This window comes from Delphinapterus leucas, chromosome 12, assembly GCF_059928025.1.
Source record: "Delphinapterus leucas isolate spDelLeu-1000000601 "Yukka" chromosome 12, BTC_Dleu_Yukka2, whole genome shotgun sequence".
NCBI classification, from domain to species: Eukaryota; Metazoa; Chordata; class Mammalia; order Artiodactyla; family Monodontidae; genus Delphinapterus; species Delphinapterus leucas.
Window position 1 is genome coordinate 94,157,591 of NC_143140.1, and position 26,781 is coordinate 94,184,371.

Consider the following 26,781-nt stretch of genomic DNA (forward strand, 5'->3'; position numbering starts at 1 on the left):
CAGGGGGACAGACGGTGGGCACGGGGCACAGAGAGCTTGCGCCCCTTCGTCAGGACGTCTCGGGACGCCTTCTGGTCTCTCTTTGCACCTGCCTGCTGAGCGTTATCTTGCTAGTTTTCCTTTTGCCTTTTGAAATTTCAGCTGGTGAGCTTCTTGTCCTGAAAATGTCCTGAGATCATTTTTGTTCCTTTACCCCTGCCCCCCGCTTTTTTTCAAGGCTGAACTCCGAGCAGCTGTGTTTTTAGCGCTAGAGGAGCAAGAAAAAGTAGAGGTACGAAATCTACAAAGTTTAATGACTGTATTTGTTTATGTTTAATTTCTAATTACTTAAAAGCCACTCTAAAACAGTGTTTAGAGGAGTGTGTAGCCAGGGACAATTTTGAACTAAGGATTAAACTTCTTTACTGTTGGGAGAGGGTCAAGATTATTCTCTTTTCATGTATATTTTAGAGGTTTGGAGTCATCTAAAGAAAGTTAAGGCACCACAACTCTGAGGCCAATAGTAAATCTCATAGATCTCTTTCCCTAGGGGAAATCCAGAACACCTGAAGAAACTGTTTCACAGTAAGTGGGTTTACTGCGGGACCCCTTAGAACCTTTAATATGCTAATATGCACTGTGAATCCCCACCAGGTGGGAGGAATATCGTATGCAGCTTTTCTCCAAGTTATCCAGTCACCCAGTTATTTTATTTCATTTTATTATTTATTTATTTATTTATTTTTTGCAGTACGCGGGCCTCTCACTGTCGTGGCCTCTCCCGTTGCGGAGCACAGGCTCCGGACGCGCAGGCTCAGCGGCCATGGCTCACGGGCCCAGACGCTCCGCGGCATGTGGGATCTTCCCGGACCGGGGCACGAACCCGCGTCCGCTGCATCGGCAGGCGGACTCTCAACCACTCTGCCACCAGGGAAGCCCCACCCAGTTATTTTAAAATCATGTAGTGTTTCTTATGTCAAAGGTCCTGTCACTTCTCTCTGTATAAGTGTATTTAGTTTTTTCTCTCTACGGCACGTCCTGCCACCATCTTGAGTAAATATCCTGGAACCTGCTGTCAGCAAGCGTTACTCCATAATCAAGGCCTTCAGCTTCCTCTATGACAAATCAGCCTCTTCTCCTTCTCACTTTAGACCGAGATGCCTTGCTCCTCTTTCACTTCATGAAGGTTTTCACTTCTGTGTTTTTCCAGACATGTCTTCTCTTAGCTGCCTCTTGTTCTTAGCTGGTCTGGACCCCATGGTCCATATCTCAAAAATCCTCACTACCTCGGACTTCCCTGGTGGCGCAGTGGTTGAGCGTCCGCCTGCCGATGCAGGGGACACGGATTCGTGCCCCAGTCCGGGAAGATCCCACATGCCCCGGAGCGGCTGGGCCCGTGAGCCATGGCCGCTGAGCCTGCGCGTCCGGAGCCTGTGCTCCGCAACGGGAGAGGCCACGACAGTAAGAGGCTCGCGTACCGCAAAAAAAAAAAAAAAAAAAAAAAAAAAAAAAAATCCTCACTACCTTGCCTTCCAGCCATACTTGATTTGGGGAAAAATCTTAAGGGTCATTTAGTTGAGCCGATTAACGCCCCTCCCTGTTTGTGTCCGTCTGCGCTCGAGCGGTCCCCGCGCTGGACTGCTCATGTTCCTGGGTTGGCGGTTCCAGCCTCTGAGGCCCTGAGCTGCTGACCCTGATTCTCGTCTCTGCTCAGCAGCTCCCACTTCGCCTTCACGTTAGCCTCCTACATCACCTGATTCCTTCACTGTTGACAGACGGTCTTGTCTCTCGCTTCACTAGATAATAGAAGCATCAGATCCTAACTTTTTGTGTCCTCCCCCACAATCTGTCACTCATCTCAGAAAAAGCTCCCCTGCATCTGTGTTCATCTGTTTCTCGTTCCTTCCTGCTTTAGTAGAGGCGACTCTATCTTGTCCAAGAATAATCACTTTCTCTGGGTTTTACCTTCTAGGTGTTACGGTCAGTGCCTCTTCTATACGCTGTTAATCTTTGGCCTCTCCCTTTCTGCTGGCTCTTCTGTTGAGCATGGAAACATGTTTACATCTCTCTCAAGGAGAAAGCTGACTCCCTTGACTCATGTTCTGCTTTTTAATACCTCTGCAACTTTTCCCCTCAGTTTTGAAAGACTGTGTCTGTCTTATACCTTTCCTTGTGCTCCAGGCACCCTCTAATTCATTAACATCTTAAATCCATCACTACTACACCTAAGTAATTTCTTTTGCTGCTGTCAAGAAGAATCTCGTAATTGAGTATATCTCAGTCCTTACCTGTCTCAGTCCTTACCTTAGCAAAAAGTAGTTCCTGTAGTAATCAGTAGTTACAGAATGGCTTTAGCCATCATTTTGTGAGTGACAGTATTTAACTTAATATCTTTGCCAAAAAATTAAACTTTAGTCTACATTTTGTAGTCGTTTGGGGATAAATGTATAACACTTAAAATGTTTCATTTTTTAACAGAACAAAACTCCTTTAGTCAATGAGAGCCTGAAAAAGTTTTTAAATACGAAAGATGGTAAGATGTTTGTTGTTGTTTATTTTGTCTGTCTCTGAATTTTCAAATCTTGACTCCATTTGGGAGAAATGAGGAATTTCAGATTAGTTTTTGAAGTATCTGATTCTTCTAGGTTCTCATTTTAAATTGTATATTGTTGTACAACTGAGTTGCCATTAAATATCAGTGGTCATGGGAAATTGTTGGTTACAGCCAATTTTATTGTAAAAAGCTGATTTTCCTGTGAAAAGCAAAACACTCATCCATTTATGAAATGTCACATTGTGTTACTGATAGTTCCAGACCAATGGTCCTAACGCGGAAATGGCAGAACTGAGATGTTCATCACTTCATTGTATTATTCAAGAGAAGAAATTCGTACTTTGAAACATTGAGAAACTTCTTTTCTCCCTTTACTGTAGTTCTCTTACTTCCAGTGTCAGTGAGGAGGCCTCGGGTTCCTAAAGACCCTCTCCCACCTTCTCTTTTGCTCTTTGCAGGCCGGCTGGTGGCTAGTCTCGTTGCCGAATTTCTTCAGTTTTTCAATCTTGATTTTACCTTGGCTGTTTTTCAACCTGAAACTAGCACAGTAAGAATGATGCTTTTTACGTCTGTCTCTGAAACTGCCTTTGATACTGATGGGTTCATTACAAGCTGAAAGTTAACAAAATTTGACAACTTACTTAGTTTAATCTTGCATAAAGATTATATTTTATAGTTGATTATCTTTTTCTCAAAAGCCATCTGAGCTGTCAGATAGCTGGCATCAGTGTCCCTGCTTCACATAACTTGACGTAAGTGTTGTTATAGAGTTAACTTGTTCTGCTTTAAGCCTATACCTGGTAATGGAGACTTTGAATGCAGAGACTTGGTAAAAGAAATATATAATTCTTAAAAATGGATGTTTCATTCCTTAGAAAAATGGCCTCTTTGAGTTTAGAGGTGTCTTTAAGTTCTGAAAATATTTTTCTTTAATCTCTGAAAATAACTTTTCTATATTTTGGTGCATTTATACTTCTTTATATCTTATTTCTTTCCCAGTTTCAAGGTCTCGAAGGTCGAGAGAATTTAGCCCGAGATTTAGGAATTATTGAAGCAGAAGGTACGGTGGGTGGACCCTTATTATTAGAAGTGATCAGACGCTGTCAACAGAAAGAAAAAGGGCCAACCAGTGGGGAAGTAAGTACAGTCCTGCCCTTTGTTACCTGTTTCTGTTTTCCAGTCGTTGCCTGTCTAGTGCGGCCACGCAGATTAGTGCCTACGTAATGAGTCGGGTTTAAATAAAAAGAGGTTATTCCTTCAAAACAAAAGAAGACATACTCAGAGATTGTATAAATGCACATTTTGATGAAAATTGGAGATGCGGTAGCTCTGGGGCTGCTGCCGCACCTGTCCTGGGGAGTGATGCTCAGATCAGGGAGTTCAGGGGCTGGGCTGTGTGGAGCCAATCCCAGCTCCTCCACTAACTAGCCTCCGGCCTTGGTCCTCCTTTGTAGATGGGATGGTAGCCTTCGTTGCAGGCGTCATGGGGCTTACAAGCGTGAGTTAGTCCAAGCGTGAGTTAGTGCATGTGACATGCTGAGAGCACTCAATTGTTGCTTGTTACTTTTACTACTATTTTTAAACGTAGAAGGGCTGAATTATAGGCTAGTTAACAATTTTTTGAACTTAAAGGCTTTTTTAAACTAGGCTTAAAACTTTAAGCTGTTGATTTTGCAGTTTCTAAACATTTTCATGCTTCTTTTTTTGATTAACCATTGTCTTTCTTACCCTTTCTTTTTAGAAATCGTGCTAATGAGATTAATGGTCTGATTTCCTTTACAAACATTAGTTTTATATAAAGATACTGTTTCATGGATGTAGACAACGTCGTGACTGTTCTAGATACCTGGTTAAATGTGTGCTTTTAGGTCAGGTTGGTCTGTAGGAATGTGGAAGGTAATGGACTTTGGACTTGTGATGCTGGAAAAGAAAACTAGATGTGGATTAGCCCACTGAACTCAGTGAAGCTTTTACCAAAAGTGCATTTTAACCCCCCCTTAAAAACCAGGTTGCTATGCCCACATCTTTTCAGTCTTTTCTATTCATGATTGCTGAATTAATTCAGCTCTTTCTCTATTTCTTTCCTCTTTAAACATTACAGTGACTATGTAATGGCAACTGAATAATCTCCAGGTTCCTCAACTTGAAAATCCTGCATGATGTGGCACCAACCTGGCTTTCTAGCCTTACGCCTTTTTTTGAAATGTGCAACCTTGTGCTTAGGCCAGGTGGAGCTTACCTGTGAAGTGGCTTTTGCTTTCTTGCCTTCCCCCTTTTCTCATCTGTTCTGCACCTGAAATGGTACATCCTCTCCCATACCTAGCTGTGCAATGTTACCATCCATGTTCTCTCTCTTTTTTTTTTTTTTTTTTTTTTTTTAGTAAATTTATTTATTGGCTGTGTTGGGTCTTCTTTGCTGCGTGCAGGCTTTCTCTACTTGCAGCGAGTGGCGGATATTCTTTGTTACGGTTCGCGGGCGTCTCGTTGTGGAGGCTTCTTTTGTTGCGGAGCACGGGCTCTAGGCACATGGGCTTCAGTAGTTGTGGCTCGCGGGCTCTAGAGCGCAGGCTTAGTAGTTGTGGCTCACGGGCTTAGTTGCTCCGCAGCATGTGGGATCTTCCTGGACCGGGGCTCGAACCCGTGTCCCCTGCATTGGCAGGCAGATTCTTACCCACTGCACCACCAGGGAAGCCCCACCATCCATGTTCTCTTGACTCTGACTTCGGGGACATTTTCTCTTGTTTTTACTTACTCCCTCTTGGCAGCCCCTGTAATTTAGTGCCTCATCCCGCATAGTTGTAATAGTTACCTGTTTTGTTTTCTAAATTTAATTTTATTATTATTTCTTTTAGACAGCAGGTTCATATTAGTTATCCATTTTATACATATTAGCGTGTACATGTCAATCCTAATCTCCCAGTTCATCCCACCGCCCCCCCACTCAGTTACCTGTTTTTATGAGAGTCGCTTATATCTATGAATAACGCAGCACCAGGAGCCACTTTTGGAATGTACTCCTGTTTTTATGAGAGTTGCTAGTTGATTTTTTTTTTTTTGAGACAGTGAAGTAAGGAAGCAAGTCAAGGGAAGGTAGAAAGAGTAGATCTTTGAGAATCTCCGGACAGTGTTAGTGTGGCGAGTTGGGAAAGCAAAGTGAGAAGAAAGCAAAGTGAGAAGCAAAGTTAAATAACTCTGGAAAGGAAGCTTGGGGGCATGTTTAAATGTGGCCTGAGTATAGCCTGTTCAAGGTGTTTGGGTGAAATACTCAGCAGGTAATTAGAATCACAAATCTGTTTGCTTTGTGTTTTGGTAAAATTTGAAGAAAATCTAATGAGGATATTTATATTAATAGGAAGAAATAAAAGTGCCAATATTGTATAGTGGTTTTAAATGCTGATATTCTGTTCAGGTATAATTGGTATGTTCATGCTTTATTTTTAAATGTTTTAATTTTAAACTGTGAAATATTTCAGGGTGCACTAGATCTATCTGATGTACATTCTCCACCAAGGTCACCAGAAGGAAAAACAAGTGCACACACTCCTCCCAGTAAGGTGAGTGGGCTAAGGCTCCACGGGGCTCTGCTTTCTGTCTCTACTCTTGTTACAAGTTTTGTTGTTGTTGAAGTGCTTTTTTGTCTTTGATGAAGTATATATTTTAATGTTTATTTATTTATTGATTTATTTAGAGAGTCTTCTAAAACTTTAATAAGCTCCTTTGGGACCATTATGCAAGACAATAGGTTTTTTAAAATGCCATGTAAATATGCTCTTAAATTTTTTTATCAACAATTTATATGTTGAGCCACATGAGATTTTGATCTCAGTACTATACTTTCCATTTTTAAAATACTGTATTTATTAAAAAAAATTTTTTTTTAAATTTTTGAAAATTGTTTTGCTTTGATATTGTTTTGAATATTGTATCGTAGAAAGAAATATGCTGTTAAATAACAGAATTGTAGGATATTTGGATTCATTTGGTACTTTGAGCGTTTTGTCCTTCAATTAACAAGGAAATTTATTTTTCACTTATAAATTGCTGTAATTTGAGAATACCAGGCTCCAGCATATAGAATTGTTGTGTTGAATACTGTAGACTTGGAATTGTAAATGACCATGGTTTTTTTATACTAATGAGATATTTTAAGGATTTATAAAAAGTCTATGCACTCTGGTTATATTTGTATGAGCTGTTAAAGTTAAGGCCTTCTGATTTCAGGGATTTGGATTAACGGAGAAAACAATTGTGTGGAACACTTGAATTTAAAATCAAGGCTCTCTGTAATAGGAGGAATGGATAGAAAGGTGGTGGCCTGGCCTGGCTGAGCACAGCACGGTGGATGAACCAGCGCATCTTACCCCAGGGCGGGCTTGGGTCTGATTGTGTTGTGTGACTTCCTCTGACTTCTGTTTGGAGAGGTGCCGTGGAGTACATCCCCGAGGTGGCTCCTGGTGCTGTGTTATTCGTAGATACAAGTTGTGTCTTTTTAAATTAGGTGAACGTCTGGAGGGCAGCAGTTGTGCTGCTAGGTTCCTTGCTTTTCCAGATGCCTGGGCGTAGACACCAGTGAATGGTTCCTGTTGCTGTTTATTGCTGGTTCTTTGATTTTGTTGCTCCTTTTTATTTTTTAGATTTAGAAATCAGAGGAATGCTGTGCCTTGGGAACGAGGCTCTCACGCTGCTGGTAGCTGTTCTTTTTCCCGAGGCCTAGTTAGCCTTTTCTAATAGGGTCGGTTGGTCGTGGAAGCATTTTCCCGTGATGCTCATTGGAGGCTGGAACCTGCTGTACAGGGAGAACGAGGTCGTGAGTGAATCTAAAATTCACTTCAAATTAAGTGCCAGATATAAGAGCCTTAGTAAAAAGAAAGGTTTGCTTTCTGTGAAAATATCTGGCTTTAGAGGGATTAAAATTAACCATATTCCAAAATACGTATTAATACCTATAGTATTGAGTTATTTGGAAGTTCTCTTTTTAGCATATTATTTTCTAAAGCATATTGGCAGTACTAATTTTCCACATATTGTGTGTCTTCAAGATAAAATGTTAATGTCTGTTTTACATATCCGTATGCTCTCTACATAAAAAGAGTTTTAAGCTCTATCATGAGAATTATCAAGAGAATCTTAAGTTTTAAGTCAGGAAATGTTGCTCTAAATACAGAGAAGTGATGGTAATTTTTAAGGTGTCTCCAGGTGGTCCCTGCTTCTGCCACCTTCCGATGGTTTTCAGCCTTGCCTGGGCTCTCAGTCGCGTCATCGGCCCGCGGGCGCAGTGAGCCCTTCCGATCACCGTGGCCCGTCTCTAGTGGGGCTGGATGGGGTCTGTTTTAAGACAAGGCATTCTTTTGGCAGTTAGACCGCAGTTCCCCTGTCATCCTACAGGGTCTGGATTTGGGATTCCAGCCCTTGCCCCACCCTTTTCTTGCCCGCTTTCTTCTCTCTCTGAGGTCTTTGAGTGGTTTGGGGGCTCTACGAAGGGCCTACAGGGCGCCTCATTGGTCTGGAGAGCACTAAGAGTTCCGGGAAGTTGGGGCCAAGCACAGGGTCCAGCCCGGCCCTTAGAAGCGCGCTTTGTGTCCTCCCGGGGAAGGAGAGGTGAGGCCAGGGCGGGCCCCAGAGGAAGCTGCCGAGGCGTGCAGGCTGGCTTTCTTAGCGCGCTGCTGGACGGAGCAGGACAGGAGTGAGTCCCCACCCACGGGAGCTGAGCAGGGGCTCTGGTCCCTACGTTGAACCCCGTGACTGTCGGAGGGAGAAATTAAACGTGAGCTGAACCACTTTAGGAAGAGTGTGAAGAAGAGACTAAAACAGTGGATTTCAAAATGAAGCATATTAGTTAGATTTTCCATTTTTAAGAAATTTTCTAATAGGAATCTGTATTGGTTTGGTATGAATTAGTTTATTTTTAAAGATTTATACTTTGTGGTAAAATGTCATTTTATTCTCATGCTCAGATACCAAGGTATAAAGGACAAGGTAAGAAGAAGCCAAGCAGGCGGAAGTCTGGTGCCAAGGTAACGCGGGGCGGCCGAGGAGGAGAGCGGCCTGGGCCGGGCCGACCACCGGCCTCACGCGGGCCTCCTCGGGCGCTGAGTTCCCACTGGCCTAGGGTTACGTTTTCCTTCGAAATGTCACTTTCTTTTATCTGTGATCAGAACATGCCAAAGTCATGGTGACGTAAAAGAAAAAGTAGTCTGACTTCAGTTTTTATCCAGGTGAAAATCATAGTGCTGTATTTTAAAACTCTGCTCTCGGTTTTGCTTTGAGAATTCCTTGTTTTTTTGGCAACAAAAACAAGTTGAAGATACTTACTTTCCTCTTGAATGGATGGTCACCTATGTATTCTTAACATTATGATTTTTATCTGAGGTAACTAGAACATCAGACTACTTTTTGGATAAGTTCCAGTCGATGAGTAAAGGCCAGCCCTGGTTTCCTTCAAGACACTTCTGTTTGTGTTGAGCAGCTCGTCAGCCCCTGCACGTATTAGCCTTTCTGAGCGCTGCCCCACAGCAGACTCATGGGGGCGCCGCTGTGTCACCGCCTTGGCTGCTTTTTCTCCTTCCCAAAAGATCTGAGAATTCGACTAAGCTAGTAGATGAGCTGCTTATAAAATTTAAGTATTGGAGTTCTCAGAAGCATTAATTATCTGTATAGTTCTTACACTTATTTAGAATAAGATCAAGTTATTTAACGTTCAATTGTGAGAATATCACTAGTCCTTGTTGAGCCTGTAGGTTTATGTGTAGATTTTTTCACTAAGTTGAGGGCTTCCAAAATTAAAGGCTTTTGAAAAATTGTATTTGCTGTGTTAGCTGGCTTTAGTTCTAGTGGTTTCAATGGTAAGTTCCTGTTACTATATTTGTTCACACTATTCTTTATGCACTACTACATGAGAAGACGTTTTTAAATGTATTCGAGTATGTTTGAACATTTACATAGTGAAAGTCTTTGTTAAGTGCTGGGGGCAAGACAGATTTAACATGGGTCCTCACTTAAGCAGTTTATGGTCAAATTGGAGACGTGAGACAGACCTTAAGAAAAATAATTAAGCATATAAACTAGCATGTTTTTTTATAGATGTTTTAAGTCAGTTTCTTGTACTATTTTAAAGTATATTTCGTAATATTAAATTTTAAAAGTCTTGTTGGTGTCATGAGTTTTAAAGAAGTTAAAACATTTGAAAGAAGTTGATACGTAGAACCAAAGCCACTAGGAGACACATTTCACTTTGTGTGCTGGACGCAGCGGGGAGGGCGCAGACATCGCCCTCCCTCTGCGCCTCCCTCTCACGTGCTCTGCGGGTGACTGAAGAGGCTGCACAGGCCTTATTCTGGAGCTGCAGGCTGCACGTCGGGCCCCTTTTATTTCACGATTATATTCCTGAGCCCAAAACACTTCCTCAGCAACTTGGAAACCTTTTCCGTTCTATTTCCCTGTCCTTGTTTCCAAATTGCGTCTATAAGAAGTCCGTGTTGTACCCAGCGTTGCCTGTTTCCAGCCCAGCAGAGGAGCCGTTAGCTCTCCCTCCCTCTGCCTTCACCTTTTGCCCTGTGCGTGCAGCAGGGTCCCAGTACCCTTAGTATCCTAACTTTCTTAACATCTTAATAATCCAAATCCTGAGGTGCATCTGGTCATGGGGGTTGTCCACAGCCAGGCTCCAGGGGGAGCCGTTCCCAGGGTAGGTAGTGGCACCTTCGGGTGGGCAGAGCTGGGAGTGGTAGCCCAGGGCGCCCAGTAGGAAGTGTCTGTGTCTTACTGTTTCTTTTGCCTGCGGGAAGGCACAAGTATTAACTGCTCATTCAGAGACTTCTGGCTGTTTTCAGAGAAGCTATATCCATATCAGAAATAAACTTTAAAAAATCAGTTACATGTTTAACTGGTTTGTACTTAGTATTGTAAGCCCGTTAATATGCAAAGCAAAATCTAAGGGTTTTGAACTAATTTAATTTGAGTAAAAATAAAAGTTACGTTTCTTTTTGTTATTGTTGTAGGACAATAAAGGATGCTAGAAGAGTTAGAATACAAGATGCATAAATATTAGATGGGAGGGCATTTCTTTAACGAGTTAAACATTTTAAATGTGCATTAACACTTCCAAAGTATCATCCGTAATAATCTATTTTGGTGTGGACCATTTTGTTGTACCAAGCACGGTGCTAGTTGTCTGAGAAAAAAAATGCATTTTATTTATTACAACAGACTTTTGGTAGGCCCCACTAAGGTTTTTACCATTCAGTTGAAAAAACTAAGTAAGGTATTTGACGTTTTCATTTGTCTTTAACACGAAGCTGTTTTAGTCATCACATGAGGTGCGGCATGGAAGGTTGTCCTTTCTTTTCATAATCGATTGTTAGGTGTTTTAAAACTGATTTGTGTTGAGGTTGTTTTTTTGCTTCAAGTTCTTAATAAATGACATTTCTAAATTTGTTCCTTGTTTTCAAAATTCTGGGATAAGCCCAGCTTTATGTTGATTTAGGGCATTGATGGGGATCACGTGTTGTGTACGTTTGGGAGCGTGTGTTTCCGCATCTTTTGCGGTTGCCTTCGGGTTTTCGAGCTGTAGAAATGATCCCCGAAAGTATAGTCTCACCTTAGGGTTTTCTAGATGAATAAAACAGTATTATTCTGTACACACACGCACACACACACACACACACGCACGCACACACACACACACACACACACCACCCCCTCAATGAAGGAATGCATGTGGGTGAACAAGATGCCAGCACTTGGCCCATAACCCATAATTGTGCCAGGCCTTCTGCTTCAGATCCCAGACTTCTTGTCCGCTGAACCTGCGAGCTGGCTGCACAGGGTAAGAGAGCAGAGCCGCTGGACAGAGGGTAATCTTCAGGCCGATTTCACAGCCAGACATTGGTTCTCATGTGCATCTGTGGGAATTACAGATTGTTTATACGGCATAGGGATAGCCTTTCTTTAGAAAAACTGAGTTTTTAGAAAGAGGGGCTTGTATGTCTGTTTTGTGGTTTTCAAATTCCACAGTGTTTACTTTCTAGATAAGTAAATTAAACCTTTAAATATATGTGTGTTTTACACACATATACAATGGTAGTAAAACTACTTTTCTAAAGAATTCATTAGTAAGTCATGGGTCACAAACTGTCTTTGGCGGAGTCGGGGCGGGGAGCTGCAGGCTGAGAGAATTAGAATTGCACAAGTATTTTTGAATACTTTTGCAAAACGGGGATGTTTCTTTGGTTTTGCTGTTCCTCTGTTATGAACAGTGCAGATTAAGCCTTTAGTTTAGAAAAACAAAATTATTTTTTCCAGGTTTTTAAGACATGCTACTGATAATTCAGTTTTTGGCTACTGGAAAATTGGTAGTTATTTCTCTGTGAAACTTCTTTATGACGCTGATTTGCTGTTAATCTAGAAATGATTGAAATCTTGAATGTGTAAGTATACTAGTAGAAAATTAAACACACACCAGAACTTCCTTACAGTTTGGCTGTAATTTACCATAAAGCTTATTAGCCCTGGGGTCCATCCAAGGGAGTAAGTGGCTGCTGTAGTGCTGTGCAGTAGGCCTCCTGATCTGGAAAGACAGGACTTTGTTATGTTTTATTATAATTACCCCTTAGTTCCTAGGGCAGCTGTAACAAAGCACCACAAAGTTGGTAGCTCGAAACAGCGGAAGTTTACTGTCTCACGGCTCTGGAGGCTGGAAGTCTGAGATCAAGGTGTCTGCGGGATTGCCTCCTCCTGAGGCTGGGACTAGTGTTCCCGGCCTCCCTCCCGGCTTCTCGCAGCTCGCAGCAGTCCTTGGTGCTCCTTGGCTTGTAGACACATCGCTCCAATCTCTGCCATCATGTTGACGGGGCTTTCTCCCTGTGTGTGCCTGTCCTCTCTTGTTGGGACACCAGGCGTATTGAGTTAGGGGCCTGCCCGCCTCCACTGTGCCCTCCCCTTAACTGGTTACATCTGTAGTGACCCTACTTGTAAATGACTGCACATTCTGAAGTACTGGGTGTTAGGACTTCAACTTCCTTTTGGGGGGATGCAGTTTAACCCATAATAACCTCCAAGGCTTCTGAGGTTGTCCAGGGAATGAATTCTAAGGCATTGTCATAGGAATTTTTTTTTTTTTGGTTGCATTTCTTTCTTTTAAACAATTCTTAATCTTAGCTGTTTAGATTTATCCTGAGTCTTAATTTGTCCACATCTAGGTGATAGAGACTTAAGTAACTGAAGTTTGTGTACGAGACTTGTCTTAAGCCATGATAAAAGTGTTTTAAACAGATCCCAGTCTATTTCAATTTCAGTTATAAGAAATAGACCTTATTTTCACCAGACCAGTTCTTCTTCCTGTGCTCTCAGTATCAGTGGACAGTCTCCAAAACTGAAACAGGGAGCCGTTCTTAAATCTCACTCCTCTCGCAGTTCCCATATTAAATCCATTACCAAGTCCTGCTAACTTAACTTGTATGTACTTGTCTGAACGGTCCCGTCTAATTAATCCTTATTCTAGCTGTCAGTTTCCTCATAGGCAAAATGGAGTGATATTGTGTCATTCTTGTCAGCATTATTATGCCAGCTTTACAGATAAAGAAATGGAAGCATAGGGAGATCAGGGCCTTGTGTAAAGTTACATAGAAGAGTTGGGATTTACACACAGCATCCAGCTGCTTCTACAGCTCTAGTTAAATCCCTTGTACCTTTTTTTTTGGAGTTTTACTCAAACAGCCTCCTAACTGTTCTCCTCTTTTAAGGGTCTTGGCTCTTCCAGTTTGTTTTTTACGTAGTCACGTGATCTTTCTAATATGCAAACATGACTCCTCCGTGAAATATCTCTGTGATCTGGGACCTTGTCTTGCTTTATTCTGCTGAGCCTCGCTTTGACTTCACACTTTAGCAATTCTGAGCTCTCTGTGTTTCTGGGTGCATATCCGTTGTTTCTCAGTCTTGTGCCTTTACTCTAGCTAATCCACTGCCTAGAATACCCTGTCCTTCACTCCTGTCTTCAAAGTTCTGTTTATTTTTAAAACTCAGCTTAGACATCTTTACCTCCAAGAAGACATTTTAAAGCTTTCTTTTTTTTAAGTTTGTATTTGGTGTCTCTCTGTAGCCCATGTGTATCTCCATTATTAAACTTACCATTTAAAAATCTAAAAAATAAAAAAATAAATAGATCCCAGGGTATATGCGTCGTGAGTTGATCTGTTGTTGCTCAAAAAATTTGGACTTCCTCCCTGGAAAATTGCTCTTAAAGTTTTGCAGTACTTTTGTTTCAATCTACAGAATGTTTTGATAAACGCTTCTCCTCTTAGTGTGGATTTTTTTTTTAATAGTAAAAAATATTCGGAATTAAGTTTAGTGAATTCATTACTAACCCGGTTAGGTAATGGGCTTTTTGATAAAAAATGAGCCATGGTTACGAAGTGATGACACATTCCTATGTGATTTAGAAATCGATTTTGACAGCGCTTCCAAAGCAGATTGCGTGTTTTTAAAGTTTACTCCATAGATAAGTGGAGCTATAATTTTAAAACAAATTATTATTTTAAAAGATACGTACTGTGTTGAACATCGTAATGTGCTACTCTATGAAACTTGTCTTCCTGAAACTAGTCCTTTGTTCCATAGCAAGACTAAAACCTGTCAAAAATAATCAGGGGTCTGTATTGGTTATTAAGTTCAGATAGTTCATTATATGGACTTAAATTACGTTGCTGTGAATTCATGGGGAGGAGAGACTTTGTTGGAATAATGATTGTTTCCTGTGATGTGCTTTACATTTGCATTTGTCCGTTTCATGTCAGGTGTCCTTTTGAATTTTCTCACGGATGTTTTGAAGGAGACAGTCTTTCACTGTCTCAGTGTCTGTAATCGTAAATGTGTTTAAACAGCACAAGAATGCAGGGTATTTATTTCCAAATGCATATTCCTTTGAAAAGATATAAATCAATTTTTAAAATATTTACAAATCAGAAATTATAACGGGCATGAATATACTTAAGAAATACATAGGTGGATGGTGCTTCTCTATAATTGATAATAATAGGAAAACTTCAAGAAAGTTATTGGGAAATTTGAAAATGTGTCTGCTTCTTTGAAAATATCCTATGTTGTCTAAAAGGGTGATAACTTGGTATTTATTTCTCCAGACACCTCTTTTTACAACCATTGATGTATCTGTATTAATAACATATGGAATGTATAGCTCTATACAAGGCCTTAAAAATTGTATAGCATATATCTTACCTTCTGTCAACTAATCATGGCCTCTAATTAGTGTAAAACTATTAAGTGTATATCTTACTGCATAGTACCTCCTGTCTATACACAGATTGAAAGTGCAGTCATCCTTAGTGTCTCCTTGAGTAATTTCTAACCCGCATTATTACCACTTTTCCCCAGCTGCCCATCCCTTTTTTCTTACCTCCTGGTAATCATTTGACTTGGAAAAGACTACTGTGGTTCAATTCTTGAGGAAATTCATGCCTGAGAACATTAAATTCCTTAAAATCATATAGTTAGTAGCCGAGTATGGACTACATTACACATTCCGTGTTTCAGGAGCGCGCTCATCTCACACGCTGCGGCATCTTAGGCAGCACTGCTCTCTGTAGTGTGAAGGCTGAATCTTGGGAAACTGTCATTTTTAACCCCTAAAAACTACAGTTTCATATGACTCAACCTAATAGCAGAGCATAAGCCTTTAGAGCTAACCTCTGGAATCAGGCTTTGATATCCGACGCCTTTACTCCCTGGCTTGACAAGTGACTGCAGTGTCTCTACATCTCCTTTTCCATTTCTGCAGAGAAAACAGAACCTGCCCCACACACCATAAGGTTATTTTGAGGATTAAAATGAGGTAACACATGGGAAGCATTTGAAGACTTTCCATAAATGTTAGCTACTTTTATTATTGCTATCATGATATTTTGGTTTTGTTGTTATTATTTTTATGTTGTTGACATAGAAGTGTCTAAAGACAAAAAGAAATCTGACCAAGGATAGAATAAAATTAGGTTGTGAGGGTTAGGGCTACCTGAAAACAAGAAAATACAGTGTGCAGTATATTTTCTGCTAACATCACCAGATCAGTAGGACAGGAGTAAAAATGCTTGAGAATTTTGTATGTTGGTTTCAGATATATAGAAACATATACATCAGTACATGCATCGATGGACGTTGAAGGGAGGTGTGGAATGGGGAGTTACTCTGCAAGTCTAAAGACCAGTGATAAAACTAGCAAAACTTTACTTTAGAAATGTGAACGGTAAAGGCGGCATCTTTCACCTTGATGTCCACTGTATTTGGCACTGGATGGAAAACTAGTTTTATTGACGACCACTTTGTTTTAATGCTTGGTTCATTTATGTGATGAACTAATGATAATGAACTAATCTTCCTTATATCCTTTATTAGTAATGCTTTTTATTTGCGAGTTGAAAACATATTAAGGTAATTTATGAAGCAGTGATATATATGTAAGAGGAAATGGGAAAGTTTGTGTATAAATGGGCTAGGTAAAGGTATTTCCATTTAGGGAGGGAGGAGAGGAATGGTACAAACATGTTTGACGTTTTTCCCCTTCAAAAGTTAGTTATGCTCTGAAGCCTGGGGATGAACTGGTAGGTCCAGGGGGGGGTCCCACTGCACCTCATGCAGTTGCAAGACCCCACGTGTGTATGCGCGTGCATACACAGAATTGCGTATGTTCACGTGATTTTTTTTTATTATTTAAGATGTCTTATTAAAGTTTTATTTCGCCAAGGAGACCTTTTCTCTTTCCCTCTCTTTTTCTAGAAGGCCAACAATGATGCTAGTCAGAGTGATACCAGTATCTCATCATCAGAACCAAAGAGCAAAAGTAGTCTTCACTTGCTGGCCCATGAAACAAAAATTGGAGCCTTGTTAAGCAACAAAAGTCTAGATGTCAAAGACAAAGCTGGTCCTTGTCCAGATGAAGATGATATGGAAGGAGATTCTTTCTTTGATGATCCCATTCCTAAACCAGAAAAAACCTATGGTTGGTGAGTAACCTGTGCTTTTATATTATCAGACTAGCGGCTTAAAAATAGAATTTCTAAATGTTTTATGTTTAAGAAATAATGAGCTACCAATGGTTCTGTAATTAGCGAATTTGTAAGTCTGATTTTGTGTCATTAAAGCCTTTTATGTTGTCAAACAATTCCAAGTTTTGAAGGACCTAGATGTTAATGATTTCAGCAGGTAGGTTTGTACTGAGTGCCTGCTGTATGCCAGGTACCGTTTCAGGTACAGGTGCAACAGTGATGGAACAGGCAAAATCTCTGCTTCCGGGAGCTCATACTCTGGACGGCAGCAGCAACAAGTTAGGAGTCCCCAGGTGCTGTGTCGCGTAGATGCCGCCCGTGTTACAGGAACTGAGAGAGCGGAACGGCGGAGGGCGGGAGTGTGGGTATGGAGGGCGGCCGGCGCTCAGTAGCTGTCGGAGAAGGCCCCACCTCAAGGGCGAGCTTACGGAGGGGAGAGCAGGCCAGGCGTTGAGCTGGGCTTCCGGAGCCCTGCACAGGCGGAGGTGAGTGGTGCGGCGGGTCCGAGGAGCTTGCAGGAGGTGGAGTCGGGCCAGGGGCCGGGGCCACCGCAGGGCTTGGCCTGAACCCGAGGGGCCCGGAAGCCCCGGGCTGTGAGCAGCAGCGTGACTGCTCCCACTTGCGCAGTGACAGGGCCCCCTGGATGCTGGGTCTCCAGGCGGGAAGCTCTTAGGGTTTTCCAGGTGAGGGGTGATGGCGGAAGTGGTGAGCAATAGGCGGTAGGGGATGTATTTTGAGTTTGGATCCAAAAGGATTTGCTGGTAAGTGTGCGAGAGGAAAAGCAATATCAAGGGCAGCTCCAGGGTTCTTCCCAGGCTGAGTAACTAGGAGTTTTTCCAACTGATCGAGGTGAAGAGCAGGGGGAGCGAGGCTGGATCGCGCAGGTGAGCCGCGCGGCGGTCCAGAGCTCACTCTCGACCAGCGAGTTTGAGAAGGTTGTCAGTGGAAAGGTGAAGCCTGTTTTCGGGTGTGGGTGTGGGCATTCAGGGAGAGGTCTGGGCTAGAGGTGACAATTAGGGAGTCATCAGTCTTGGCTGAGGTCACAGCTGGGAGACTGGAAGAGGTCACCAAGGAAGGGGCACTGCAGCGGGAAGGGGACCCAGAGAACCGGAGGGAGAGGTGTCCTTGGAGGAGGAGGCCCAAGTGAGCAGCTGAGTTAAGTTCTGCTGAAAGTCGCCCTTTGCACTTAGCCCCGATGCCCCTCGCGGGCGGCCCTGGGGCAGTGTTAAAGGGTTAGCGTGGGTTCAGGAAAGCCTGAGGCGAGAGGACTGTATGTGGCAGAATGATTTCCTGATGAGTTTTCCTGTACAGGGTGCAGAGGGATGCGCGGTGGCTGGAGAGCGGGCATGGGGCTAGAAATGTTAAACTACGAAGAACAGTAGCACGTACGTGTGTTGATGAGAATGATCCGCTTTTAAAGAGGAAAGATGAACGAAGTAAGAGCGGGAGAGGGGAATTCCTGGAATGCTGCACCTCCGTGCCGGCGCCGGAGGAGGTGAGAGGGCGCCGGGCCGGAGGGCGAGCCTGCGGGCTGCTGGGCACTGCCCCGCGTCCGCAGCAGGCTGGCGGTCAGGGCTGTGTGTGGAGGTCAGCTGGTGGCGTCGTTTGCGGCCCGCTCTCCGGGGCACGTCTGGGCTGTCGTGCTGAGCTCGTCAGCTTCTGCGCTGTCCCTCGCCTGCATCTCTGGGCCACGGAAGGGGCTTCCGATAAAATCCCCGACAGTGAAGCCCGTGAAGTGGAGCGGTTTAATTTGTGAGACATCACACGCAGTTCTAGAGAGGGAGAACTTCCCGCGCGAATCTGCAGTGATTCTTAGTCTGTTTTGCCTTGCCAGGTGTACTTCATGATTTTGAATCTGTGAAATGTGTATTCTTTATTTCCCAGCTCCTGTGTTGCCTACAAGATATATTCAAGCTGCTTGTGTTTTAATGGCAGAATGTAAGAATCCCATTTAACTGTGCACTTGTTTCTTGCTAGGAGAAGTGAAACTAGTAAGCAAGTAGGAAGCCTTGCATCGCTCTCGGACGCCCCCCCCCTAAAAGGTGGACTCAGCTCCCTTACTGGAGCTCCCTCACTGAAAGACTCTGAAAGTGAGTGTCTGGGAGTCCCTAGGTTTGCTGACTGAAGACGTGGGCTTCGAACGCTGATGAGGTTTCTCTCTCATTAATTAAGCAGTGTATGATCATTGTTTTTTCAGGAAAATATATGTAAAATCATAAAAATAGCCCATAATTTTACTACTCAGTGATATTTTGTTAATATTTTATTTTTAAAATTTCTTTTGGGCATGGTCATATTCTCTATATTGTTTTGTATTCTGCTTTTCCTATGCCATGGAAACGTTTTTAGGAAATTGACTTTTTAACCATCTTCTATAATAAATAGACATAATTTTTAAGCCATCTCTCTTTTTTGGACATTTAAATTGACTTATGTAGGATTTACTTACAATTAATTTTTAAAAGTTTGTTTCACAGATTCTGTAGATACCGCGGTAATCATTGTAAGAATGTTAAAATACTATTCTCCCTTTAGGGATTTGGATCAGCTGTATCTTTTTATATGCAGCAGAGGTAGGGATTGTTAGCTAGACATGGAATGGCTCTCCTACTGCACACAGATGGTGACAAGACCAAGGATTTAAAAAGCAAAGCCTTAAACATGTAATCATGCAGATGAGCTTTGTACACTATATCATAGTAAATATAGGATTTAATTGGCAGAGTGTTTAGAGTATAACTGTGCCTCTTTGAGTAGATCTTTATTAGGAAATTGCTGTGGGGTTTTGCATAATCTTGTAGTACTTACTAACCATTTTGTGTTATGTGATACCACTGTAGTAGGATTTCTTGGGGCACATAAAGTAAACTAGCCATGAGTCTGTTAATTCGGCCCAGTTTCCCTCTTCTTCTCCTTTCCCATGGTATTGTCACCTTCAGTGAAGGAATCCAGAGTGTCGTGATCATGTCACTCTTAATACTGACTAGGAAATAATGATTTAGAGAGGGCCTTGAGAACTGGGCACTGAAGAAATAAAAACCAATGAGGAGATAAGTTTGGTAAATGAAATAGCGATTAAATTGAAGCAAAATTTAGAAGTTCAAAGGAAAAATAAAACTGATGAGAATAATTAACTGTAGTCCGTGAATTCATACCCAGTAGGGCTTCTTATAGAAGGCTGATATCTGATAGTTGGGTAGAAAATGATTTTGATGGTCAGGTTCCAATAAAAAGTAGTATGGCTACAAAAAGGATATGTAATAGTGTGGTTAAAAAAGGGATGTGTGATACATAGTGTAAGCGTATTATATTGTGTAACGCATAATAATGCATAATGCAGTGTAATTAATCACAGTTTGTAATTTTCTTCTCAGTTTTTGGTTATGATGTATCAACAAGCCCTGTGCTGCAGAAAAAAGTTGACGTGGTTTAGAGACTATTATATTCTAAAAGTCAATTTAATGTGACTGTTTTTTCCTGTTCACAGGTAAAAGGGGAAACACAATTCTGAAAGATCTTAAATTGGTCAATGATAAAATCGGATCACTTGGTTTAGGTCAGTAGATTTCCAGTTGCAGTATGGACTGCTTTAAGGCGATTATTATTATGATTTTTTGCGGTACACGGGCCTCTCACTGTTGTGGCCTCTCCCGTCGCGGCGCACAGGCTCCGGACGCGCAGGCTCAAGCGGCCATGGCTCATGGGCCCAGCCGCTCCGCCGCACGTGGGATCCTCCCGGACTGGGGCACGAACCCGTGTCCCCTGCATCGGCAGGCGGACTCTCAACCACTGCGCCACCAGGGAAGCCCTAAGGCGATTATTTTTTAGAATAAAATCTTAAATGAAGTGTCAGTCAGCCTACCGTGAGCACCTCATGCACAGATGGTTGGACGGTTTTTATGTATCCAGGGTTACTGTGTCGGCCAGGGGTGGAGGGAGTAGTAACCACAGCGGATTCTGTCCTTGTGGGGTTTAAACCTAGCAGGAAGATGGGTGTCAAACAGGTGCCTTACGGGTACTTTGAGTGTTAGAAGAGTCAGGCCGCAGCCTTACGGAAGTGGGGAGTAGTTTGACTTAGCCTAGCCTTGGCGATGGGGGAGCCTCTCCCAGGAAGTGACCGCTCTGCGAGACCTGCTGGGGCAGGCAGAGGGGAGAGCCTGCCGTTCGGACCGCGAGCACAGTGCGTGCCGAGGCAGAGGCGCTTCCCTGGGGCTGGCGGAACGTGGTCCGGGCCCCAGGGAGTCAGTCTGATGGGGATGGACGTGTAACAGGAACTCTGGGGTGTTGTGCCCCGTCCTGTGGCCTGGAGCAGCAGCGGGAGCGGTACTCCTGCAGCAGGAGAAGCCTCCGAGTGCCCTGGGCCACTTGTGGGCACCGTACCGCCTTCAGAACCTTGACGCTTCTGGAATAAGGCTTTAGAGCAGTTTAGTTTGGGAGACAAAAATATTAGTCAAAGGCACTCATGTTCACAGACAGGTGCTTCACATGTGTAAAGCACGAGTCGGCAAACTCTTCCTGTAAAGGGACAGAATGGGTATTTTAGGCTTTGTGGGCCACACGTAGTCTCTGAGTATTCTTTGTATTTTTACAATCATTGAAAAAATGTAAAAGCCATTCCTAACTTGCAGGCTGTAGAAAAACAGGTTGTGGGCGGATTTGGCTTGCAGGACAGGCTTGTATGTGTGACCAGGAAGTCAGAGGCTAATGTTAGGCTCCAGCCCACTCTTCAGTGACTATTTTGTCCTTGAATTGGCTACAGAAGCCGGAGGAAGGTGGGGGAGTGGGTGGTTAGTTTCCCCCAAATCCAAACTGCAGCCCAGCTGTTCTTTTTGGTGATGCCATATAATTCAGTAGTGTAGTTTTTGAAGGGAATGTGTGTCTAGTTGTAGGTAAATTGTGAGGTGTGTTTCTGTAAATATAACACATATGTCTTTTCTTAAACTTACCAGGGACTGGAGAGGAAGATGACTATGTTGACGATTTTAATAGGTAAGAAAAATGGTTGGACAAGAAACACATAAGTTGTAAACAGTTTCTGAACAGGAAAGTATGACAGAATTACGTTGGTGCTTATTTTAGTCTTTGATTCTCTTGCTCATATTGATTGAAGGTGAATGAAAGATAGTTAATCCAGAATTATACATTGGACTTTGAAGCGTGTTTTTGATTTTACATTAGAATAAGAACATCTGTATTATGTGCGGGGAACTTGATAAGAATAAGAAAAGGAAGTAACATTGAAGGATCGACTCAGAAGCCAGCAGAAGCAGTTAGGCCACTGGATTGTCAGTGCTTTCGTTCTCCCCTTTCTGATCTCAGTGGGGGGAATTGTCTACATTCGGCTTAAACAAATTGCCCCCTCAAGTGGTTTTTCTGATTCACGTGACATTTCTTAATATTTTGTTTTAGGTGATTTTTTTATATATGTAAAGAAAATATAACCTATGACTTGGCTAATAATTAATTTGGAAGTAATATTTGTTGTAGATATGATTAGAAATTTTAAATCAGAGTTTGAGAATTTTATGTAACTGATAGTTTTTTTCCCCCAATTTAGAATTTGTGTTTACTTCCTAACATACAGTTTTTTGAGAGGTGAAATTTTTAAAATCTGGGTTTGCTTCTTTCATGCCATGGTGACCATAGTCACTAGTATGAAGCTTAGTGCTCTCATCTGGTAAATGGACTGGACTGTTTCTGTGCCTTTGCTGAGTTATTTTAAGGCTCCAGTGAGATGAGATGTATGGAATTAATGATGTGTAATAGTTTATTCTATTTTATTTAAAGAATTAAAATAATTACATGAAAGATTGAAGAATGCTAGTTACTCTCTCTAAATGTTTATATTCAAAGTTCTTATTTTTCTTTTTTTTTCCCCCTGAAATTAGTACCAGCCATCGCTCAGAAAAAAGTGAGCTAAGTATTGGTGAAGAGATCGAGGAAGACCTCTCTGTGGAAATAGATGACGTCAATACCAGTGATAAAGTATGATGTTGTGCTTCTCCCATGGAGTGCTATCTGTGCCTGTTGCCTTGAGTTACTGTAAAGCTTCAAAACTTTATACTTTTTGCAGGGCAGGATTAGAAAGGCAGACTTAGAGAACAGATGTGGGACACAGGAGGGGAAGGGGGGAGGGTGGGATGAACTGGGAGATTAGGTTTGACGTAAATACACTAGCATGTGTAAAACAGATAGCTAGTGGGAACCTGCTGTATAGCACGGGGAGCTCAGCTCGGTGCTCTGCGATGGCCTAGATGGGTGGGGTGGGCGGCGGGGAGGGAGGTCTAAGGGGGAGGGATGTGTGTACGCGTAGGGCTGATTCACTTTGCTGTGAGGCAGAAACTAACACAACGTTGTGAAGCAATTATACGCCAATAAAAAAAAAAAAATTATACCAACGAGGAGGAAAGCAGTTCCGTAAAGTTTACGATGGAGTTTCCTGGTCCAAATCTAAAAAGAACGTCTGTAATGAACGTGTAAAATTGTTTTCAGTTGCCGCCTGCTTTGTTAACCGAGTGCTTGTGAAATGCTGGCGTGTTATTACTGGGGCTTCAATTGCTGTGGGTGTAACTGGGCCATGGTGGGTCAGGATGAGAGTCAGAATCGACCACCTCAGGGTGTAGACACTGCAGGCAGGAGGTCCTTTTAAGAGACGTCAGTATCGAAGGTTTGTGTGTATATAAGAGCCCTGTGAACGCAGGAGCTGAAGCAGAGACTGGGGTGTGGAGTGTTCTGAGCAGGCAGGGAGACAAGACAGCAGAAACGGGGAGTCAGGGTGTGAAATTAGGCGTGCGTTTTGGAGTCACATTTGACCTTTGCTTAGGCAGAGAGCAGATACCTAGGTGTATGATAGATCTGAGATGTAAGGGAGCATCTCAGGATCAGATATCAGTGCCCACGGTAAACTGGGGGTGAGTCTGCCTTTGAGGTTGTAGGTCGCTACAGCCTGGAGGTGAACCTTGCTTTCCAGAATGAGGAAGGACTCTCCAAGTGCTTGTGACTGTCAAGGACTATCATGTAGGGAGAAGGCCTTTGAGAGAAGCAGCATTTTATAATGAATCTGGGCCCGCGTTCCTATTCTTTTATGTATGTGCTTTCTCAGGCTAGCTGCAACCTTTAATCCTCAGTTTCTTTATTCGTGAGAGGAGGCGTCAGTGCCTCCCTCACAGGCTTGTTCTGAAGGTTAAGTGATAATACATAACGTGCCTTCTCTAATTCCTGAGACGGTATAAGTTTGTAATAATTTGTCTTTCTCTTTTTACCTTATGTCATCCTAAAGAGGCCTGAAAATGTTGCTTTAAAGTTACGAAAAGAGCTACAGATGGGTTATTTTAACAGCCAGTCTTCTTGTTCGTGTAGAGTTCAACTGTTAGCTCAGCTTTCAAAAAAATCTCAGAAAAGGAAGAAGAAAGTGAGGGCGAGGACTTCTGCCTGTGCAGCAGTTTGTAGAGCATAAGACGGCGCTTAAGCTACAGCGTAGATGTTAAACATTGTTTAAGACTCTGCTTGCATCCTGACACTAGTTCTTTTCTTTCTTTTGAACAACGAAGCTTGATGACCTGACACAGGACCTGACTGTGTCCCAGCTCAGTGACGTTGCGGATTATCTGGAAGATGTTGCCTAGGCGATGAAAGAAGGAAGTATTCTAATCGGCAAAGGGACAAAGGACTCTGATCAGTTCTTTTTTTTTTTATCCTGGACAATCTCTCTTTGCTGGAATGTCTGCTCCCTGTTGGTGCCTGTGTTCCAAAAAGATTACAGATATTAAAAAAATTAACTGTTGGGCTTCCCTTGTGGCGCAGTGGTTGGGAGTCCACCTGCCGATGCAGGGGACACGGGTTCGTGCCCCGGTCCGGGAAGATCCCACGTGCCGCGGAGCGGCTGGGCCCGTGAGCCATGGCTGCTGCACCTGCGCTTCCGGAGCCTGTGCTCTGCAACGGGAGAGGCCACAACAGTGAGAGGCCCGCGTACCGCAAAAAAAAAAAAAAAAAAAAAAAAATTAACTTTTCATTATACTAAACAAAATACTCCTATTTGAGACCATGCGTGGAAGATTCAGTATTCTTAATTTGGTTTAGGTGCGTGCTTCTCTGTGGAAGTTGATTACGCTCAAATTCACTACAAGGAGCGAGTCTGTGAAATGCCAGTATAAAGCGCGTAACGAAGGCGCCAGTAAAGCCGTAGGGTCCCAAAGCTCCGCGTGCGCACCTGTGGGGCAGCCGCCTGGGGTCAGGCACTTCGGCAGCAGGTGGTTCGTCTGCAGTCAGCGCGTTCGGCAGCAGGTGGTTCTGCAGGTAGTTGGCAGGTGGCCTGGGATTTCTGCCGTCCTGAAGCCCATCACTGTAAGTTACATTTGATAGGTTGACTTTATTTTATTATATTTCCTTCCGTTTGGAAGGTTTGTTAGACCATTAAGGTTATATTAAAATACTCGTGTGTGCTACTTAGTTTTGCTTGTTCTAAAGATTAAAATCCAGATGTGGTTATGACTTTTGATTCATGGGATTGTCTCTGACAGCACTTGCAGTCGCCATGCTATGTCCATGTAAGAAGCTTTATTCACAGGTTCTCCTTGTCATAGTCATAATTTATTATTTGTAAAGATGCCTTGAAACATATTAAACACCAAAATGCATCTGAAACCATTAAGCAGTGCTTTTATTTCAGATCTATAAGTTGGTTGTATTAAAATCCAAATTGGACTGTAACAGTAGTAATGGCCTAAGACCATATCCAGTTTGACAAGCTTTATGCACTGTACATAGTTTCATTGTAACCCTTAAAAGTTGAGCCAATGATAGAATTTCAGGCAGTCTCGTTTACATTCTATCCATTGTGCTGCTATTTATGTAGGTTGCTGACATTACTGATCCTGAAGTATCAAAAAGAACAATTGGAAGTGATGCATGCATGTTCATGTTGATGTAAGTAAAGCTGTGATTGTGTTAAATTTTGTACTTTTTAATTTCAGTTAAATTAAAGCTTTATATTGTCACCTTTATTAATCAAAGGAGCAAATTAGACCTAATTCATTGACCTCAAGAAGTGAACAGACTTTGTGGTTTGTATAATGTTAGTTTTTCATTGCATACTAGTCTAAACATTTCAGAAATATTTACTAGGCTCCGAAATGTAAAGGGAAGTGATCATGTATGGATCAAGGTTATGTGACATTAGAATCTGATTTTATGCGATTTAAGTGAAGCTGAGCCATGAACACCAAGAGGAAGCAGGACAGAATGTGGGCCAGGGCAGCCTGGGAGCCGCTCTGCCAAGCTGCCCTCAGTCTGTGGGCCGTGATCTCAGTCTCGGTCAGGCTTTTTGTTTCATGTGAGGAAATAGCGCCGCATGAAGGTGTAGTCTGTTGCTAAAAGTCCCCCAATGTGCTCGCTGTAAAATGTATTTCCTTGGATGTCATCTCTGTAAAAAGCCATTTTCTATAAAGATTGTGGTTCCGTTCTGGCCCTCTGGAATCTGTGTCAAATGTGTGATTTATTTTTGATATTATTTGATAGGAGCTAGGTTTCTGTGCAGTGATTTGAAATCATTTCAATGGAATGATCATCGGGGTGTGGCGCTTTAATTTTGCAGAAAACTTTTGAATAGTAGCATCTGAAATCTGTCATTTTTCTGTTACCCACAGAATCTGATCTTTTTATGGCATCTGGGAGGATGGGGAGAAAATGCCAACTATGAGACTCGCTTTGTCATCAGCAATACATACATCTGATCCGATAGTTTTAATAGCTTAAAATTCAGCTGTGAAAAAAGAGCTCTGTTTCCACATGTGTCCCTTGATTAGACAGAAGGTTTTGAGGGTGATTAGCGTTTTCTTTTTGTTGAGAAGTACATATTGAAACATTAACCCAGGAAATAACATTTTTATGGTAAAACCTGTATTGTACGGCGGAGTTTTTCAGATGTTTCTTTGTGTGTCAGATGTCAATAAAAGTCTTGTTTTATTGATGATGACTAAAGTGAGCGAAAGCTCACGCCCTTTGTATTTCGTACTGACAGTAACCAGGCCCCCATTGTGCTGACCTTGGTCCTGCCCCGATGGCCGCCGCCTGCCTTTGCCCCTCGCCCCTCTTTCCTCGCTCCCCGCCCCAGCGCCGCACAGCACCTGCGAGCTGCCAAGGTGGGTCCTGTCTCGGGGTGTATCTGCCTCTCCTTGTCTGGATCGTCCTTCCCGCAGAATC

The 26,781-nt window shown here is 42.6% G+C and overlaps 2 protein-coding genes across 6 annotated transcripts in view; both read left to right on the forward strand.

Annotated features, from left to right (window-relative positions):
• The window catches only part of CEP43 (centrosomal protein 43), a 27,230-nt gene extending 679 nt beyond the window's left edge, over positions 1-26,551 (forward strand). Inside the window, exons 2-15 of one of the 5 annotated variants that reach the window (XR_016395280.1) lie at positions 218-271; positions 2,458-2,512; positions 2,992-3,080; positions 3,533-3,670; positions 6,007-6,087; positions 8,488-8,547; positions 16,313-16,539; positions 18,559-18,671; positions 20,069-20,137; positions 21,531-21,570; positions 22,470-22,566; positions 24,132-24,924; positions 25,436-25,506; positions 26,226-26,551. Coding sequence is in view for 2 of the 5 variants with exons in the window: in XM_022561026.3 (XP_022416734.1) it covers positions 218-271; positions 2,458-2,512; positions 2,992-3,080; positions 3,533-3,670; positions 6,007-6,087; positions 8,488-8,547; positions 16,313-16,539; positions 18,559-18,671; positions 20,069-20,137; positions 21,531-21,570; positions 22,470-22,566; positions 24,132-24,206 (1,098 nt within the window). In the remaining 3 variants the exon portion in view is untranslated. Of the gene's footprint in view, positions 1-217; positions 272-2,457; positions 2,513-2,991; positions 3,081-3,532; positions 3,671-6,006; positions 6,088-8,487; positions 8,548-16,312; positions 16,540-18,558; positions 18,672-20,068; positions 20,138-21,530; positions 21,571-22,469; positions 22,567-24,131; positions 26,056-26,225 lie in introns of those variants that run through there. The other 4 variants (XR_016395279.1, XR_016395278.1, XM_022561026.3 and 1 more) reach the window with 4 other exon arrangements.
• CCR6 (C-C motif chemokine receptor 6) overlaps positions 25,436-26,781 on the forward strand; it is a 79,703-nt gene continuing 78,357 nt past the window's right edge. The window contains exon 1 of the mRNA XM_089922250.1: positions 25,436-25,506. The gene's annotated coding sequence lies outside the window, so the exon portion shown is untranslated. The remainder of the gene's footprint in view (positions 25,507-26,781) is intronic.